This window comes from Callorhinus ursinus, unplaced genomic scaffold (assembly GCF_003265705.2).
Source record: "Callorhinus ursinus isolate GAN/ISIS: 27379988/994484 unplaced genomic scaffold, GSC_fseal_2.0 scaffold2, whole genome shotgun sequence".
NCBI lineage: Eukaryota > Metazoa > Chordata > Mammalia > Carnivora > Otariidae > Callorhinus > Callorhinus ursinus.
Genome location: NW_027397064.1, coordinates 19,749,415 through 19,767,924, shown reverse-complemented (window position 1 = coordinate 19,767,924; position 18,510 = coordinate 19,749,415). Strand labels below are relative to the sequence as shown.

Below are 18,510 nucleotides of genomic sequence, written 5' to 3'. Positions count from 1 at the left end.
TTCTGTTCACCAGGGGAGGTAATCCCATCCATATTAAATTTATTAAAAATACAAGCTACAATGTAGGTGAACTTCAAACACATTATGGTAGGTGAAAAACAGCCAGACACGAGAGGTCACATATTATATGATTCATTTACACGACGTATCCAAAATAGGTAAATCCAAAAAGACAGCTCATGTGGTTGTTGCCAGGGCTGGGAGGAGGGGAAATGGGGAGCAAGTGCCTATTGGATATGGAGTTTCCTTTTGGGAATGTTTTCGAACTGGACAGAGGTGGTAGGTGCACAACATTGTGAATGTATTCAATGCCACTGAATTGTTTATTTAAAAATTATTCATTTTATGATATGTCAATTTCACTTGAATTTTAAAAAATGAGTTAAAAAGACCTCCTCCCTGAATGCAGTCCGTGGTATTCAAGTTAACCCTTTATTGTAGAAGAAGCCTTTACTTCTAAGTTCCTGGATGTTATTAAAATATTGTTACTCTGGGGCGCCTCGGTGGCTTCGTCGGTTAAGCATCTGACTTGATTTCAGCTCAGGTCATGATCTCAGGGTCCACACTGGGCGTGGAGCCTGCTTAAGATTCTCTCTGTCCCTCTCCCTCTGCCCCTCCCCCCCCATATATATATATAGTTACTCTGTCCTCGGGGTAACTTCATATTATACAAGGTGAGTCAGGTGAAACTATTTGTTTTTAAAATCAATCTCCCTATTCAAGTAGTAGACACTAAATGGGAACAAAATTATATATAATTATACATAACAATAAGCAACTCCTTTAAACATGGGAGACAATTTCTGTTTGTAAGAGTATTTTCCTTCAAAAGGTGTTTGGAGCACCGTGATTCACACGCCATTAAAAGTATGTTGAAACAGGGGCGCCTGGCCGGCTCAGTCAATGGAGCATGTGACTCTTGATCTCCGGGTTGTGAGTTCGAGCCCCACCTTCAGTGTAAGAGACTACTTAGAAATAAAATATTAAAAATAAATAAACAAATAAAATAAAAATAACTGATGAAAACCATTCATCTTTTCCTGGTAAAACATGAAGAACTGCATCTGAATATTTTGCTTTAATGTGTTTGCTATTTGGTGACAGAAAGCATAACAATGTGAATATATTTGTTTGAAGCTAAAACGCAGGTGACTTAACTATATTGAAACAAATAACATCCCTACCACCACTCCACCACTATGACCCAGCATCATCTGGAATTCCAAGAGAAATATAACTTTGAAGTAAAAAGAACAGTCCAAAAGCCATGAAACAGTTAAGATACCAGAACCTTCAAAGAAGGAAAGAAAAAAGAGTCAGTTTAAAATATGCAAATTAACAAAAATCCCTGTTTTAGACAACTGAGAGCCAAATCACTACCCCTCCCCCACCCTCTCTGATAAAAAACCACTTCTAAATGTCATTTTTTTTCTTAAAGATTTTTTTATTTTTTATTAGAGAGGGAGAGTACAAGCAGGACCAGCGGCAGGCAGAGGGAGAGGGAGAAGCAGGCTCCCCGCCCAGCAGGGAGCCCGATGCGGGGCTCAATCTCAGGACCCCAGGATCATGTCCCGAGCTGAAGGCAGATACCCAATCGTCTGAGCCACCCAGGTGCCCCAATGTCATTGTTTTTCTAAAGCATTCCAAATTTGAGAATTTTGTATAAAACACTTTCTAAATTTCAAAACACATTTAAGACTTATTATATAACAAAATTAAACTTTTACTGTTTACCTTAATTTTCAAGAATGCAATTTTCTTACATTTTTTTTATTCATTTGAGAGAGAGAGCAAGCGAGAGCATGGGGGGGGCAGAGGGAGAAGCAGGCTCCCCGCTGAGCAGGGAGCCCCACACAGGGCTCTATCCCGGGACCCTGGGATCATGACCTGAGCCAAAGGCAGATGCTTAACCAACTGAGCCACCCAGGCGCTCCATGTTCAATTACTTCAGATTGAAAAATTTTAAATTTGACTCATAGCATTTTGAATTCCATACCAGAATTTGGATTTCTGTACCAAAACTAAATAGCTGAAGCTTCATGTAAATAGGATATAAAATAGTGCTTTAAATGGAAATAAGCTACATTTGAAGTGTGTCACGTTTATAAAACAAAGATCTATGTTAGGGGCGCCTGGGTGGCTCAGTCGGTTAAACGTCTGCCTTCGGCCCAGGGTCCTAGGATCGAGCCCTGCGTCCCGGCTCCCTGCTCAGCGGGGAGCCTACTTCTCCCTCTGCCTTAGCCTGCCACTCCTGCTTGTGCTCTCTCTCTCTCTGTGTCAAATAAATAAATGAAATATTTAAAAATAATAATGATAAATCAAAAAAAAAATAAAAACTCAAACTTATTATTCCTCTCTCCAGAGTTCTCAGAATTCAAGGATGCTGGGTCATGCTCATGAACTCACCAGGAATTGAAGTACATGGTCTAGACTTACACAAAACTCTCACAGTGGGTCAACATTCCAAGTGCCAGAGAAGCTCATTATTTCCTCCTAGGCAAAGCTGCACAGAAAATCAAATTTTTAGACTCCTTTTTGGACATGGACTTGGAGGGAAGGCAGTTGGTTTAATGAATTCAGTTCTGAAAGTCTGATGCATCCTCCAAAACAGGTATGTACACACCAAGCAAAGCAAAGGTTTGTAGCCCTTGGGTGGGGCGTGTGTCTTATGACCAGTGGTCAATGGGCCCTGCCATGGTGGCCATGTGGGTTTTTCCTACACTGCCATGATGGACCACTCTCCCACTTTTGAGGGCTGCATGTTTTTCTGCTCACATTCATATTTTAAATCAGATTAAAAGGACCTCTTGCTGTGAAATGACAGGAAATTTGGAATTTATTCTAAGATACTTAGAAATCAAGTAGGGGAGATAAAAAAATTTGGAAAAACATAGATCATTATTAAATCTGGGTAATGGTATTATTATACTATTCTCTTTTAGTGTGTGTTTGAATAGTTTCATTAAAAAATGTTTATATTATCTCTTGATGTCTTGGTGAGATAGTCTGTCTCTCTCAGGATTATCGTATTGGTCACAGGCTCTATAGTTAAGACTCTTTTAACTCAAATCCCTCTTCTGCCATTCACTAGGTGAGATCTGGAACAAGTTACTGGGCCTGTTTGTGCCAGTTTCCCCAACTGTAAAATGCTGGTAGTGATGAAACCTACCTCACATGGTTTTTGTAAGGTTAATTTGACATCATGCATGGAAAGTGTTTGGCAGTGTCTGGCATATAGTAATCACTCAATAAATGATTGCTATTGTTATCTCCTACATATTGATTCTATAGCTCTGTGAGCAATGTATTTCTGCTCTCCAATTTGAACTCCCAAGTCAACCACAAAGCCCATTTCTATACACACATGCTTTGCTTGCTCAACAAATTATTCTCTTCTGTATCTCACTGAAATCTCCTCAGTTTCATTCCTCCAAATAAAATAGTAAGAACTAATTAGAATTCAATAAAGGCATCCATCCCCCCCAATTCCCTTAAACTCCACCCCAACAATATAGAAGAGAACGGTTGCTCCTTCTCCCTCCCACCAGTCAATCCCACCAACCCCAAATCCAGACTCAATGCCTCACATGGGAATCTTCCTTCAACAAGAAGTAGATTAGTCCTCCCTGTTCAATTCATCTGAAAACAAGAAGCCAAAGAAATTTAACAAAATCAGCTTTGCTACATACAGCCTTCACGTCACAAGGTTAAAATTAAAGGGTAAAAAATTCCGACTGATAATTACTCTGAATTACCCATAGAAATGAGTTCTTTTTTAAAAAGAATCTTTACTACTTAAGTTTCTAGTAATTATTAGCATTTGAGAAAAAGTAATTCTGTTGAGTCATACTTAAAACTACAAATTTTAACTAAATTTGTGACTCAGTGTATACAGATGAAAACAGAAGCTTAATGGTCCAAATAGTCAAGAAAATCAAGGAATATTGTTTTTACTTTGCTTATTTGATTTGTTTTCCCCAAATTTACCTATTGGATATCATTTCCCCATTCAAGCATATGAACTCAGGTATATCAATGTCACTGGAATAATTGGACTATTGTCCCTTTCCTGCAACTCTACATGTTTACCCAACTGGCTTGTGCTAGGGCTGACTGGTAATGCTAAATAACCAGTGTGGGAGGCTGGCCAGGAGCTTGGGTTATGCCCAGTGCCTGCAGGGCAGAATTCAGGCTAAGAGGCAACAGCTTTGTACCACCAAATACATATTCCATTTAGAACCTGGCCTTTCAGTCCCTCTACCACACCCATGTACCCCCATGAACCACTGGAGGTCAAGTGCAAACTCTCTCCTGTTTCTCCCAAGTAACCTTTATTTATAACCAACTAATTCTTCCCCATGTTACCCACTAGCCAAGTAACAAATGAGACCATTTTTTATTTTGCAATTTTTTTTTATTTTAGGAATTTCCAAACTTACTCAAAGGGGTAGAGAGAATAGAATTAACCATCCAATGTATAATGTATCTGTCACTGGTCTAAACAATTATTATCATGCTTCCAATCTCATTTCACCTGCTCCCCTCTGCTCCCCAACTTTTCTTTAAACTGGAGTATTTAAAAGCAAATCCTAAATATCATTTCTTTCCTAATAGGGAAGGGCATTTTTTTTAAAAAAAGTAACTGCCCTGCTATTATCACATCTAATGACAAGTAATTCTTGAATAATATCTGCTAATACCCAATCCATATTCAAATCTCTCAATTGTCTTGAAGCTGTGACAAGAGTAGTGGTAGAAGCTGGGATTCGAAACCAGGCAGTTGGACTCCAGCAGAGTTTAAAAGCTATAACTCATGGAAGGAGAAAGTCCACCAAGAGCTCTGCAGGAACACACAGGAAAGGGCAAAATAAGCAGGTGGATAAGGTGTAAGGGTTCCCTAAGCAGACAGGTTGTTTGTAACCTCAGCAAAGTGGCCTCAATCAGAAGAGGTTTTCAAGAGGTTTCCTTTTAGGGAACTGACAAGCTCCAGAAGAACAAGTTTGCAGGCTGCAGATGAAAACGAGGGGAGGACCTCACTCGATGAGAGGAGTAAGGAGACCTCCAGGAATGCAACTCTGATGCAGGTCCCCACCATCTGACTCCCACTGAGGAAGACGTGCCTCTCACTCCAGCCACAGCTGAGAAAGCTGAACGGTGATGCAGCTTGGCGGGGGGGGGGGGGGGGGAGGCAGACACTAACCGACAGGGGGTGCTGGTTACCAAACAAATCATAAATAGCATTGTCCTCAAGATTCAAAATGTCCCTTTGGATACCCTTTGGGGAGGAGAGGTCCTCACCCGAAGATGGAGGTCCCTATGGCTGCAAAAAAGGCCACCCCTCACCTGACAAGAAATTGATGGAATCTTTGAACATCTGCTACAGGAAGAAAGTGAAACTAGTCATTTGGGGCGGTAGAAGAACCTATGGGAGGAAGTTTCACTTGGTCTCTTCTGATTTGTTTAGTGTATATTTTTCTGGGGTCGTTGTTACCCTGTAAGCATTTTGTTCTTTAATTCATCTATTCTCCTCTGGACAAAATGACAAGATGGAAAAACTCACCTCAAAATAAAAAGAATAAGAGGCAGTACCGACTGCCAGGGACCTAATCAATACAGACATTAGTAAGATGTTGGAACTAGAGTTCAGAATGATGATTATAAAGATACTAACTGAGCTTGAAAAAAGCATGGAAGATACTAGAGAAACCCTTTCTGGAGAAATAAAAGAACTAAAATCTAACCAAGTCGAAATCAAAAAGGTTATTAATGAGATGCAATCAAAAATTGGGGCTCTAACTGCTAGGATAAATGAGGCAGAAGAGAGAATCAGTGATATAGAAGACCAAATGATGGAGAATAAAGAAGCTGTGAAAAAGAGAGATAAACAACTACTGGATCACAAGGGCAGAATTCGAGAGACAAGTGATACCATAAGAAAAAACAACATTAGAATAATTGGGATCCCAGAAGAAGAAGAAAGAGAGAGGGGGGCAGAAGATATATTGGAGCAAATTATAGCAGAGAACTTCCCTAATTTGGGAAAGAAAACAGGCATCAAAATCCAGGAGGCACAGAGAACCCCCCTCAAAATCAATAAAAATAGGTCAACACCCCAACATCTAATAGTAAAACTTACAAGTCTCAGGGCAAAGAGGAAATCCTGAAAGCAGCTTGGGACAAGAAGTCTGTAACCTACAATGGTAGAAACATTAGACTGGCAACAGACCTATCCACAGAGACCTGGCAGGCCAGAAAGGACTGGCATGATATCTTCAGAGCACTAAATGAGAAAAATATGCAGCCACGAATACTATATCCAGTTAGGCTGTCATTGAAAATAGAGGGAGAGATAAAAAACTTCCAGGGCAAACAAAAACCAAAAGAATTTGCAAACATGAAACCAGCCCTACAAGAAATATTGAAAGGGGTCCTCTAAGCAAAGAGAGAATCTAAAAGTAACATAGACCAGAAGGGAACAGAGACAATATACAGTAACAGTCACCTTGCAGGCAATACAATGGCACTAAATTCATATCTTTTAATAGTTACCCTGAACATAAATGGGCTAAATGCCCCAATCAAAAGACACAGGGTATCAGACTGGATTACAAAAAGCAAGACCCATCGATATACTGTCTGCAAGAGACTCATTTTAGACGCAAAGACACCTCCAGATTGAAAGTGAGGGGGTGGAAAACCATTTACCATGCTAACGGACATCAAAAGAAAGCTGGTGGCAATCCTTATATCAGACAAACTAGATTTTAAACCAAAGACTGTAATAAGAGATGAGGAAGGACACTATATCCTACTTAAAGGGTCTATCCAACAAGAAGATCTAACAATTGTAAATATCTATGCCCCTAACACGGGAGCAGCCAATTATATAAGCCAATTAATAACAAAATCAAAGAAACACATCAACAACAATACAGTAATAGTAGGGGACTCTTTACATGTCAGTGGGGACCCTTTAAATGTCAGAGGGACCCCCCCTCACTGAAATGGTCAGATCATCTAAGCAAAAGATCAACAAGGAAATAAAGATTTTAAATGACACACTGGACCAAATGGACTTCACAGATATATTCAGAACATTCCATCCCAAAGCAACAGAATACACATTCTTCTCTAGTGCCCATGGAACGTTCTCCAGAATAGACCACATCCTAGGTCACAAATCAGGTCCCAACCGGTACCAGAAGATTGGGATCATTCCCTGCATATTTTCAGACCACAGTGCTTTGAAACTAGAAGTCAATCACAAGAGGAAAGTCGGAAAGAACTCAAATACATGGAGGCTAAAGAGCATCCTACTAAAAATGAATGGGTCAGCCAGGAAATTAAAGAAGAGTTAAAAAAAATTCATGGAAACAAATGAAAATGAAAACACAACTGTTCAAAACCTTTGGGATGCAGCAAGGGCGGTCCTAAGAGGAAAGTATATAGCAATACAAGCCTTTCTCAAGAAACAAGAAAGGTCTCAAATACACAACCTAACCCTACACCTAAAAGAGCTGGAGAAAGAACAGCAAATAAAGCCTAAACCCAGCAGGAGAAGAGAAATAATAAAGATCAGAGCAGAAATCAATGAAATAGAAAACAAAAGAACAGTAGAACAGATCAACGAAACTAGGAGGTGGTTCTTTGAAATAATTAATAAGATTAATAAACCCTGGCCAGACTTATCTAAAAGAAAAGAGAAATGACCCAAATAAATAAAATCATGAGTGAAAGAGGACAGACCACAACCAACACCAAAGAAATACAAACAATTATAAGAACATATTATGAGCAATTACATGCCAGCAAATTAGACAATCTGGAAGAAAGGGATGCATTCCTAGAGATGTATAAACTACCAAAACTGAACCAGGAAGAAAGAGAAAACCTGAACAGACCCATAACCATTAAGGAAATTGAAGCAGTAATCAAAAATCTCCCAACAAACAAGAGCCCAGGGCCAGATGGCTTCCCAGGGGAATTCTACCAAACATTTAAAGAAGAATTAATACCTATTCTTCTGAAACTGTTCTAAAAAGTAGAAATGGGAGGAAAACTTCCAAACTCATTTTATGAGGCCAGCATTACCTTGATCCCAAAATCAGGCAAAGACCCCATCAAAAAGGAGAATTACAGACCAATATCCCTGATGAACATGGATGCAAAAATTCTCACCAAAATACTAGCCAATAGGATCCAACAGTACATTAAAAGGATTATTCACCACGACCAAGTGGGATTTATCCCTGGGCTGCAAGTTTGGCTCAACATCCGCAAATCAATCAGTGTGATACACTACATAAATAAAAGAAAGGACAAGAACCATATGATCCTCTCAATAGATGCAGAAAAAGCATTTGACAAAGTACAGCATCCTTTCTTGATCAAAACTCTTCACAGTGTAGGGATAGAGGGTACATACCTCAATATCATAAAAGCCATCTATAAAAAACCCACAGCAAATATCATTCTCAATGGGGAAAAACTGAAAGCTTTGCCCCTAAGGTCAGGAATATGGCAGGGATGTCCACTATCACCACTGTTACTCAACATAGTATTAGAAGTCCTAGCCACAGCGATCAGACAAAAAAAGAAATAAAAGATATCCAAATTGGCAAAGAAGTTAAACTCTCACTCTTTGCAGATGATATGATACTTTATGTGGAAAACCCAAAAGACTCCACCCCAAAACTGCTAGAACTCATACAGGAATTCAGTAAAGTGGCAGGATATAAAATCAATGCACAGAAATCAGTTGCATCTCTATACAACAACAGCAAGACAGAAGAAAGAGAAATTAAGGAGTCGATCCCATTTACAGTTGCACCCAAAACCATAAGATACCTAGGAATAAATCTAACCAAAGAGGCTAAGAATCTGTACTCAGAAAACTATAGAATACTCATGAAAGAAATTGAGGAAGACACAAAGAAATGGAAAAATGTTCCATGCTCATGGATTGGAAGAACAAATATTGTGAAGATGTCAATGCTACCTAGAGCAATCTACACATTTAATGCAATCCCTATCAAAATACCATCAACTTTTTTCAAAGAAATGGAAAAAATAATCCTAAAATTTGTATGGAACCAGAAAAGACCCCGAATAGCCAGAGGAATGTTGAAAAAGAAAAGTAAAGCTGGTGGCATCACAATCCCGGACTTCAAGCTCTATTACAAAGCTGTCATCATCAAGACAGTATGATACTGACACAAAAACAGACACATACATCAATGAAACAGAATAGAGAGCCCAGAAATGGACCCTCAACTCTATGGTCAACTAATCTTCGACAAAGCGGGAAAGAATGTCCAATGGAAAAAGGGGGGGAATCTGAGGGGGAGACGAACCATGAGAGACTATGGGCTCTGAGAAACAAACTGAGGGTTCTAGAGGGGAGAGGCATGGGGGGATGGGTTAGCCTGGTGATGGGTATTAAAGAGGGCACGTTCTGCATGGAGCACTGGGTGTTACACGCAAACAATGAATCATGGAACACTACATCAAAAACTAATGATGTAATGTATGGTGATTAACATAACATAATAAAAAAATAAAAAAAGAAATAAAAATGAGCAAAACTCCACATATCCAACAAGCTGTTTGGTTTTGTATTTCAGGATAATGTGCCCATTGTAGAAAGGAATTGTGAAATAAGATAGGTGAACAGAACAAAGAGAAAAAAACAATCTTCAACGTCTGCAGTCAAGACTGGTATAAGACTCAATATTTGTTTATTTTGTGCTGCCTACTTGGCTGTACGGTCTGCCAAATTGTTTCCCTTACATTCTAAGGTCATGTCCCTTTGATGTCCTCTGAGGCAAGTCCCAGCTACCTCCTGAGGTAGGTGTCCAGCCTCAAGAAGAGCAATAATTGCAGGTCCACATTTGATTGGGGAGTTATGACTTGATCATAATCTCCTTTCTTTCCAAATTGCCACGTGGGATGTAGCACTATGGGGTCAGTATAAATATTAATTTTTAGGCCTTTTGCCAATTGAAGAGCACGGGTGAGTGCTATTAATTCAGACTTTTGGGCAGAAGTATTTATTGGAAGGGCTTTTACCTCAATGGTCTTAGTTAAACTAACTAGAGCATATCTGGCTTTTCTTTCTCCCGTATCCACGAAGTTACTGCCCTCAGTAAACCAATTGTGGTCTGCATTTTTTCTTTCTTTCTTTTCTTCTTTCTTTTCTTTTTCTTTCTTTCTTTCTTTCTTTCTTTCTTTCTTTCTTTCTTTCTTTCTTTCTTTTCTTTCTTTCTTTCTCTTTCTTTTCTCTTTCTCTTTCTCTCTTTCCTTTCCTTCTTTCTTTCTCTTTCTTTCCTTCTTTCTTTTTTCTTTCTTTCTCTCTCTTTCTTTCCTTTCTTTCTTTCAAGATATTTGTTTTATTTATTTATTTGAGAGCGAGAAAGAGCACGGGAGCAGGGGGAGAGTGACAGAGGGGGAAAGAATCCCAAGTAGACTCCCTGCAGAGCATGGAGCCTGATGAGGGGCTCGATCCCACACCACCAAGACCACAACCTAAGTGGAAACCAAGTCAGAAGCTCAACTGCCTGAGCCAGGCGCCCCTCGTCTGCATTTTCTTTCTTTCTTGTTTGAGCCAAGCCTTGGGGTAGTGTTGAAAATAAAAGGGGCCAATGGTAACTGTTTTATAGTCACGGGATATAGGCACGGGGCAGCCGTGAAATGCACCCCTTAGGCCTTGGGGAACATAGTTAATTGCTTCTTGGCCCTAGTAGATTAGTAGTTGCTCTTTATATCTGCTATTCCCATATTTTTTTCTTAAGTAAGCTCTATGCCCAACATGGGGCTTGAACTCAGCACTCTGAGATCAAGAGTTGCATGCTCTATTGACTGAGCCAGCCAGGCACCCCAATTCCATTATTCTTTACAAAATTCTCCTTACTTCCTATTAGCCAATCTCTCATTGCTCCCACCCCCTGTGATAGCTCATAGTGACAGATACTGATTCCAGGCAAGAGTTTACCATTCCTGCTTGCAGGGACTCAGGTACTGCCACACTCCAGGGGCTTATACAAAGCCTGATCCACAGGCACAGAATCCCACACAACAGCATCCAATCAGGTGACCCACTTCCCAGTAAAAGGTGTGAGAATGGGTCCCTGACCATGAAACCATCGATGGTTGCACACACAGTGCTTCTAGAAGGAGCCAGCCCCACAGAGGACTAGAACAACTAGTGCACGCCTGAAGTGCCAGCAACCTTCTGAGAGGATGCAGTACCATCTGTCAGGACGCATTTCCCCCAAGGCTTTGGAAACACTTCTGGGAACCAATGAGTGGAAGAGGGAGTGGTCCTACTTACTATCACTTCCAAAGCTCCACCGCGGGACTTGGTGCTTCGATCCATTTCTGGATTCTGCAGCATTGGAAGTCCTGGTCCCAAAGGAGGCAACTCTTGCTGGGGGACCCAGGAAGGTCCCATTGAACTACGAACTATGGCCGAGTCTGGGGCCCATTGGCACTCAGGCACGAGCTGATGAAACAAGGAGTCTCCCTAGCCAGTAGGAGGAGCAGAGCTACTTTTAGACAGTGAGGACCTGAACTAACACAAGCCATGGACGAAAAGAGCAGTGTGTGGGTGGGGGAGAGGTAACGTCCACAAGGGCCATTTGTATCAACAAATTCTTTTAACATGATTAATAATTAGAGTTGTTTTTTCCTCTAGATGTCTTTTTCTTCTTGTTCCATGCCTTTAGCACCATAGTCTTACCTTTTATGGCACTTAGAGCACTTAGGGAGGTTTAAATTTGTATGTGACTTGATTAAGGTTTTTCTTTTTTTTTTTTGTTATTTATTTTTTATTATGTTCAGTTACCACTGTATAGTACAGAATTAGTCCTTGATGCCATGCTCAGTGATTCATCAGTTAAGTATAACACCCAGCGCTCTCTCTCTCTCTCTCTTGCTCTTGTAAGCTCTGTGGGGACAAAGTCCATGTGTTTTTTCCGAGTATTGCACACCCAATTCCTACCATAATGCTGAGTACATAGGGGCTCAGAATTATTGAGTGATTAAACTTATTCAGGAATATTTAGTCTACAGCAAAATTTAGTAAGTGTAGTAACAAGAGAACATTATTGACAGGACACTATCACGAAATGTATAGAAGTCCTCGGGAGTAGACTTATGATTCTAGAATTACAGATGACAGTCAGCTGTCCAATAATTGGTCTAACAAGAAGATCTAACAAGGAGTGGTAGCTAAGTCTCATGCTATGTGGGGTGGCCTCCACTCCTTAAGTAGAAACAAACACGTGACAACACTGTGGAGATTTATGGGGTTGTTTGTGGTCATTGGCATGAGGTAATTTGAAAAGCAAGCCCTGCCTCTTCCATCTTCCTCACCAACCTATGTTAGGGTTAGCCTGCTCTCTAACGTGGCTTGTAATTCTTAGCAACTATGATATTACCATGTCCAGAGGTCATTTTAAAGTGTTGTCTAGAAGGAAAAGATTTCTGATCTGAATAGCATGAATAGCATGGACACAAAATATACAGCTGTGTGTGTCCTCTCAGGGGTGACTCTGTACTTGGGCAAATCCAAGAGTGAGCTCCTCTTTTCATGCTGCTCCCCAGGCATATCATTAGCCTCATCCTGGTCCCGCACCCCTCCCCACCACTGTGGGAGCCTGATAAAATGGCAGATTCATGGGTCCCTTCCCAGAGCATGGTAAATTACATACAGCTGTTGCCAACTTAACGATGATTTGACATGGTTTTTCAACTTTACTATGGTGCGAAAGTGACAGGCTTTCAGCAGAAACTACTTCGAATTTTGAATTTATCCCGGGCTGGTGATATGCAGTACATATTCTCTCGTGATGCTGGGTAATGGCAGACAGCCATGGTTCCCAATCAGCCACACAATCAAGAGGGAAAATAACCGATACACTGACAACCATTCTGGTTTTCACTTTCAGCACAGTATTCAATAAATTACACGAGATATTCAACACTTTAGTATAACGTAGTCTTTGTGTGAGATGATCTTGCCCAACTGTTGGCTAATGTAAGTGTTCTGGGCATGTTTAAGGGAGACTAGGCTAAGCTACTGATGTTCAATAAGTTGGGTTTATTAAATGCATTTTTTAAATTTAATTTAATTTTATTATGTTATGTTAATCACCATACATTACATCATTAGTTTTTGATGTAGTGTTCCATGATTCATTGTTTGCATATTAAATGCATTTTTGACTTAATGCTATTATCAACTAACAATGGGTTTATCAGGACATAACCCCTTCTTAAGTCAAGGAAGATCTTTACTTTGCACTGAGAATTACTGATAAAGAAAAGAAAATATCTACTTGACTTCAAGAGGGAATAAGTCAATTGAAAGAGGTTTAATTAAGACAAAAAAATGAATGTACATAATTTATAAAAGACATTTCAGAAGTCAGGATCATTGCCCAAAAAAATCAACTGAAGGCAGAATACTGGACCCTAATACATTTGCATAACTTTTAATTTAAAAATTTCGTTTTGCATTCAAAGGGAGAAACATGAAGAAAAGGGAATACTTTAGATTGGAAATCAAGACACAAATCAAGTACTACCAAGAAATACTGCACATAACTTCATTTTTCTTTTGAATCAAGAGGTTTTATACAAATCTAACTTCATGAACAAAACAAATCATGCATTGATAATTACCATAAAGCTTTATGGATCCAAAAGCATGATATCTACCATAAGATAGGAGTCATTATATATCTCTAGTTTTAAGAATCATCATGATGCCATAATTTAGATTTATGGCCCACCTTTACAATTAAATATTAAAACCTTTTGGGAGATCATGATACCTCTATTATTAATTTGAAATTATTTCATTTTCCAATTATCTTGCTCAGAAATAAAAGGCATAATCATAAAGTAAGTTAAGCCCCATTCCTAAAAGAGAAATCTTTAATTACAGGATAACCAGTGTTGTTTGGGGCTTAAACACGCATTATTTCAAGAACAGTTTTTGCATAAGCATAGTTGATAACATTAAAAAGGCAGAAAGTGATTATTCCATTCATATTATCAGCTCCTGGAAAGTACCAAAGTGCGTTCTTGAGATATTAAGGCATTTGGGGACAAAAGACACCTCCAGTTTCCTTAGCTCAGAGCTTGCCTTTAGTCTTGAAAGTCTCCTTCATCTGTTTGACAACAGAAAGGTCCCCTGCCCCGTCAGGCCAGTTGTCATGATCTGGTAAGTGGAAAACCTCATGTCAGTTGCAAATCTATTAACCTCCTTCATCCTCTTAGTTTCCAACAGACCCTCTTCTTATTTTCCCTAATTCACCCCTTTTCTTTTCTCAGCAAAAAAAAAGAAATCATTAGGACAACTAGCAAAGGTCTTGAGAAAATCCTGGTTTTGAATCCCAGCCCTGCCACACATACCAGCCTTTCCAAATTTGGAGAAGTTCCTCCTCCTGAGCCTGTTTTCTTCAGGGGGGTAACAACATCTGTCCTTCTAAAGTTGTAAAAATGAAATGTGATGGCCTATGCAGCGTGCTCGGCATACTGCAGCCACTGCATACATACTACCTTGGGAACCAGGATGACTTGAAAGCCATGTGCTTACTTTGTACCGGGCACACATAACTGCCTTTCCAGCATCCAGTCCCTCATCCTCTTTCCAAGAGCCTCCAGCTGCACTTGAGAATCCCTGAGGTTCTGGGGAAGTGGCCCCACTTTGATCACCAACTGAGCTAAGTCAAGCAGTGCACTCCACTGGTCACTGCTTGAGGACGGCCACGCGCATCAGCTCGTCCAAAACAGAGTAGGTCTCAGAATTCTGCTAGAAATACTGTAACAATGTCATTCCCTCCCCTCTCTCTGTCCAGCTGGCTGGGGACAAAGAAGCATGGGGCTTTCGGGTGGCAGGCAGCTGTTCTGCAACCAGAAGAGTCTGTCTTAAGATAAAGCCAACACAGCAGAAGCAAAAACAGAGGGAAAAGAAAAAAAAATTGTCCCTGATGAGCTAGTGAACAGATGATTCAAGTCTGGCTTGCTGTTCAGTTATGCGGGCCAATAAATGCCTTTCCTGCTCAGGCAAGTATGAGCTGCAGCTAAAAGCGTCCTATGTGATACAGGGCTTTAAATGTTTGTTATCTAATTTAATGCTCCCAACTGTTTACTCAATAAATGCCATAAGTAACCCCACTTTACAGAAAAGAAAATGGAAGCATACAGAAATTAATTTTCCCAAGATCACACAGCTAGTAAGGGTCTAGCAGGGCTTCACCCCAGGCTTTGTCACTCCAGGGCTGGCAATCTTCAAGAAAACACAGGACAGAAAGGCTCAGTAAGTGCTCCCACTCATTATTTGGGTGGGTGGGGGGGTGTACATATTCTTTTTTTTTTTTAAGATTTTATTTACTTATTTGTCAGAGAGAGAGCAAGAGAGAACACAAGCAGGGGGAGCGGCAGGCAGAGGGAGAAGAAGGGTCCTCGCTGAGCAGGGAGCCAGATGCGGGACTCAATCCCAGGACCCTGGGTTCATGACCTGAGCCGAAGGCAGATGCTTAACTGACTGAGTCACCCAGGCATTCCGGGGGCGGGGGAAGGGAAGGAGTATATTCTTTGAAAAATCGCTGTAGCTGATTTCACCAAAAGCTTATCTTTACACTAATAAATACAGTGTTTGGGGTACTTGGGTGGCTCAGGTCATGGTCTCAGGGTCGTGAGATGGAGCCCTGCATCCGGGTCAGCGGGGAGTCTGCTTGGAATTCTCCCTCTCCCTCTGCCTTCCCCCTGCTCTCTTTCTCTAAAATAAATAAATAAAATCTTAAAAAACAAAACAAACAGTGTTGGAATTACAAAAGAGAACTGTTTCACTGGAGTCCTGGAGAAGCAGCTGCCTGGAGTCACTTTCCCTTTCTAAAGGAGAATCGACAAATACCCTCAACACCACCGATGAGAGAAGTAGAAAGTATCCCTTCCACCTTGGCCACTTTAAATACTATCTGAAAACAGTATTGCATAACACGTAGGCATTTCTGTCTTTCTAACCAGGAGCCTTAAAACCATGGTTATCTTCTGCACATCACCACATTGATGTTATTAGTAAAGAAATTAGTAAAGAAATCTAGATGGGAGGGGGCAATAACAAATAATATTAAAGTCCCAGACTAATCATTTATTAATGCAAAGGTCTGAAGCCATGAGCAGACTGTTAGTACACAAAAGAGCAGGGTGAACCTAGGTCCCTGATACGAAATTGAAATACATGTGCAGGGGCGCCTGGGTGGTGCAGTCAGTTTAGCAGCTGACTCTTGGTTTCAGCTCAGGTCTGATCTCAGGGTCATGAGATCGAGCCCTGCGTCGGACTCCATGCTCAGTACAGAGTCTACTTGAGATTCTCTCTCCCTTTCCCTCTGCCTGCCCCTCCTCCTGCATTCTCTATCTCTCTCACTGAAATAAATAAATAAATCTTAAAGAAAAAAAGAAAGAAATACACATGCATTACATCAACCACATTTTAATTTGCTAGTAGCCACTTCACACTCTTCAGCAACAGTGAAAATACCTTTGAATTTTGTATTTGTGGGCAACATCTATATTTGGTTAAGCCTTATAAAACTGCTGGTTTTGTATATTAAAAATGGTTGAATACAGCTAATTCATATGGTTTCACTCAATATACATCCCAAAGATCATGTAAAATAGTACCATAGCACCCCTCCCCACCTAACAGGTCTGAGTCTTCCGCTGAGATATATAAACCACTTATTAGAGGAACAAAGAGGAATTAAATCTTAAAAATACAGCAACCTCTTGCCTCTTTTCTGCCTCCTCCTTTTACTATATACTCATATTAAGAATATTTTTCAAGCTTAAACTTCCACCAACCTATACACACAAGGCAATTTTTTTTAATATATAAAGCTATGTGCTATGATAAAAAATATTTAGATATTTTCTTTGGGAACATTTCCTTTAAAGATCCTATCAGGAATATAAACATTTTGTACATTTTTGATGTTCTGTTAGAGAAAACCCTAATCCTTTATGTAACTGCTTAAGAAATTCTGTGAACTTGGGCGCCTGGGTGGCTCAGTCATTAAGCGTCTGCCTTCGGCTCAGGTCATGATCCCAGGGTCCTGGGATCGAGCCCCGCATCGGGGGGGGGGGTCCCTGCTCAGCGGGGAGTCTGCTTCCCCCTCTGCCTCTGCTGCTCCCCCTGCTTGAGCTCTTTCTCTCTCTCTCTCTCAAATAAATAAAATTTTTTTTAAAGATTTTATTTATTTATTTATTTGAGAGAGAGAGAGAGAGCACATGAGAGGGGGGAGGGTCAGAGGGAGAAGGAGACTCCCCCCTGAGCAGGGAGCCCGATGTGGGACTCGATCCCGGGACTCCAGGATCATGACCCGAGCCGAAGGCAGTCGCTTAACCAACTGAGCTACCCAGGTGCCCCCAATCTTTTTTTTTTTTTTTAAGAATTTATTTATTTGACAGAGAGACACAGCAAGAGAGGGAACACAAGCAGGGGGAGTGGGGGAGGGAGAAGCAGGCTTCCCGCTGAGCAGGGAGCCAGATGTGGGGCTTGATCCTAGGACCCCGGGATCATGACCCAAGCCCAACGACTGAGCCACCCAGGTGCCCCAAATAAATAAAATCTTAAAAAAAAAAAAAAAAGAAAGAAATTTTGAAAACTTGAACCTGAAAAGGCATAAAGTTAGTGACTGCTCATTTCTTGAGGGCTCACCTGGTACATCAAATATGTGCGTATACAAAGACTGGCCCCCGTCCACATCCACCAACTGTCCAGTAATAAAGGAAGCTGCAGGGGACAGCAGGAAGCAGACCAGCGGGGAGATCTGGAAACAGAAGCACACACATGCACACAGAAAAGATGCTCCCCATTTGGGGCTGCTTCCCTGCCCAAGAAAACACATCTCGAAACATACAACTGTAATATGCATTCTACAGTCTGTGTGTACCATCACCTAACAAAACACAATCAACTGCCTTTTTCTATTTGAGCACCATTAAAAAAAATGTGACTAGTGTGGCAAGATGTGAAGGAGCCTACACCGTGTCAAATAAGCTACACACGGGTGAATAAGCTGAAGGCGAACACAGTGCTTGATTTTTCCCACAAACTACCCAGTTCCTTCCACACCTTTCAGTGCCTACCATAACTCACTGTTCCACGCCATCATGTGCCTTTTATGCTTTTGTCCCTGACGTAGTCAATGTGTCTATGGAACAATAAGCTGGCATTCAGCCAGTGGTCCTGCAGGCTGCAAGGCCAGGAACTGAGACTACAGGAGCTTTCTACGAGAGGGGCTGCAGAATCCCACCGCACCCCCTAAAAATTCAGAGGTAATTAGATGACTGCAGCAACATCTACTCCCAAAACCAAAGAGAGAGAAATGATTTCACTGGATATCAAGGAACTCTCTGAGGCTCTTGGCACAGCCAGATTTTCTCAAAGGGAGATCCCAAACACTGGCATTAGCATCCTTGGGTCCGTTTATGGAAACT

The 18,510-nt window shown here is 40.8% G+C and overlaps 1 protein-coding gene across 2 annotated transcripts in view; it reads right to left on the bottom strand.

The window, feature by feature from the left end:
- Nucleotides 1–13,358: 13,358 nt before the first annotated feature.
- The window catches only part of PECR (peroxisomal trans-2-enoyl-CoA reductase), a 31,072-nt gene continuing 25,920 nt past the window's right edge, over nt 13,359–18,510 (bottom strand). The window contains exons 7-8 of one of the 2 annotated variants that reach the window (XM_025891947.2): nt 17,729–17,840; nt 13,359–14,224 (exon numbers count right to left, since the gene is read on the bottom strand). In XM_025891947.2, the coding sequence (XP_025747732.1) occupies nt 14,139–14,224; nt 17,729–17,840 (198 nt within the window). In that variant the 3' untranslated portion in view covers nt 13,359–14,138. The remainder of the gene's footprint in view (nt 14,225–17,728; nt 17,841–18,510) is intronic. The other variant, XM_025891954.2, reaches the window with a different exon arrangement.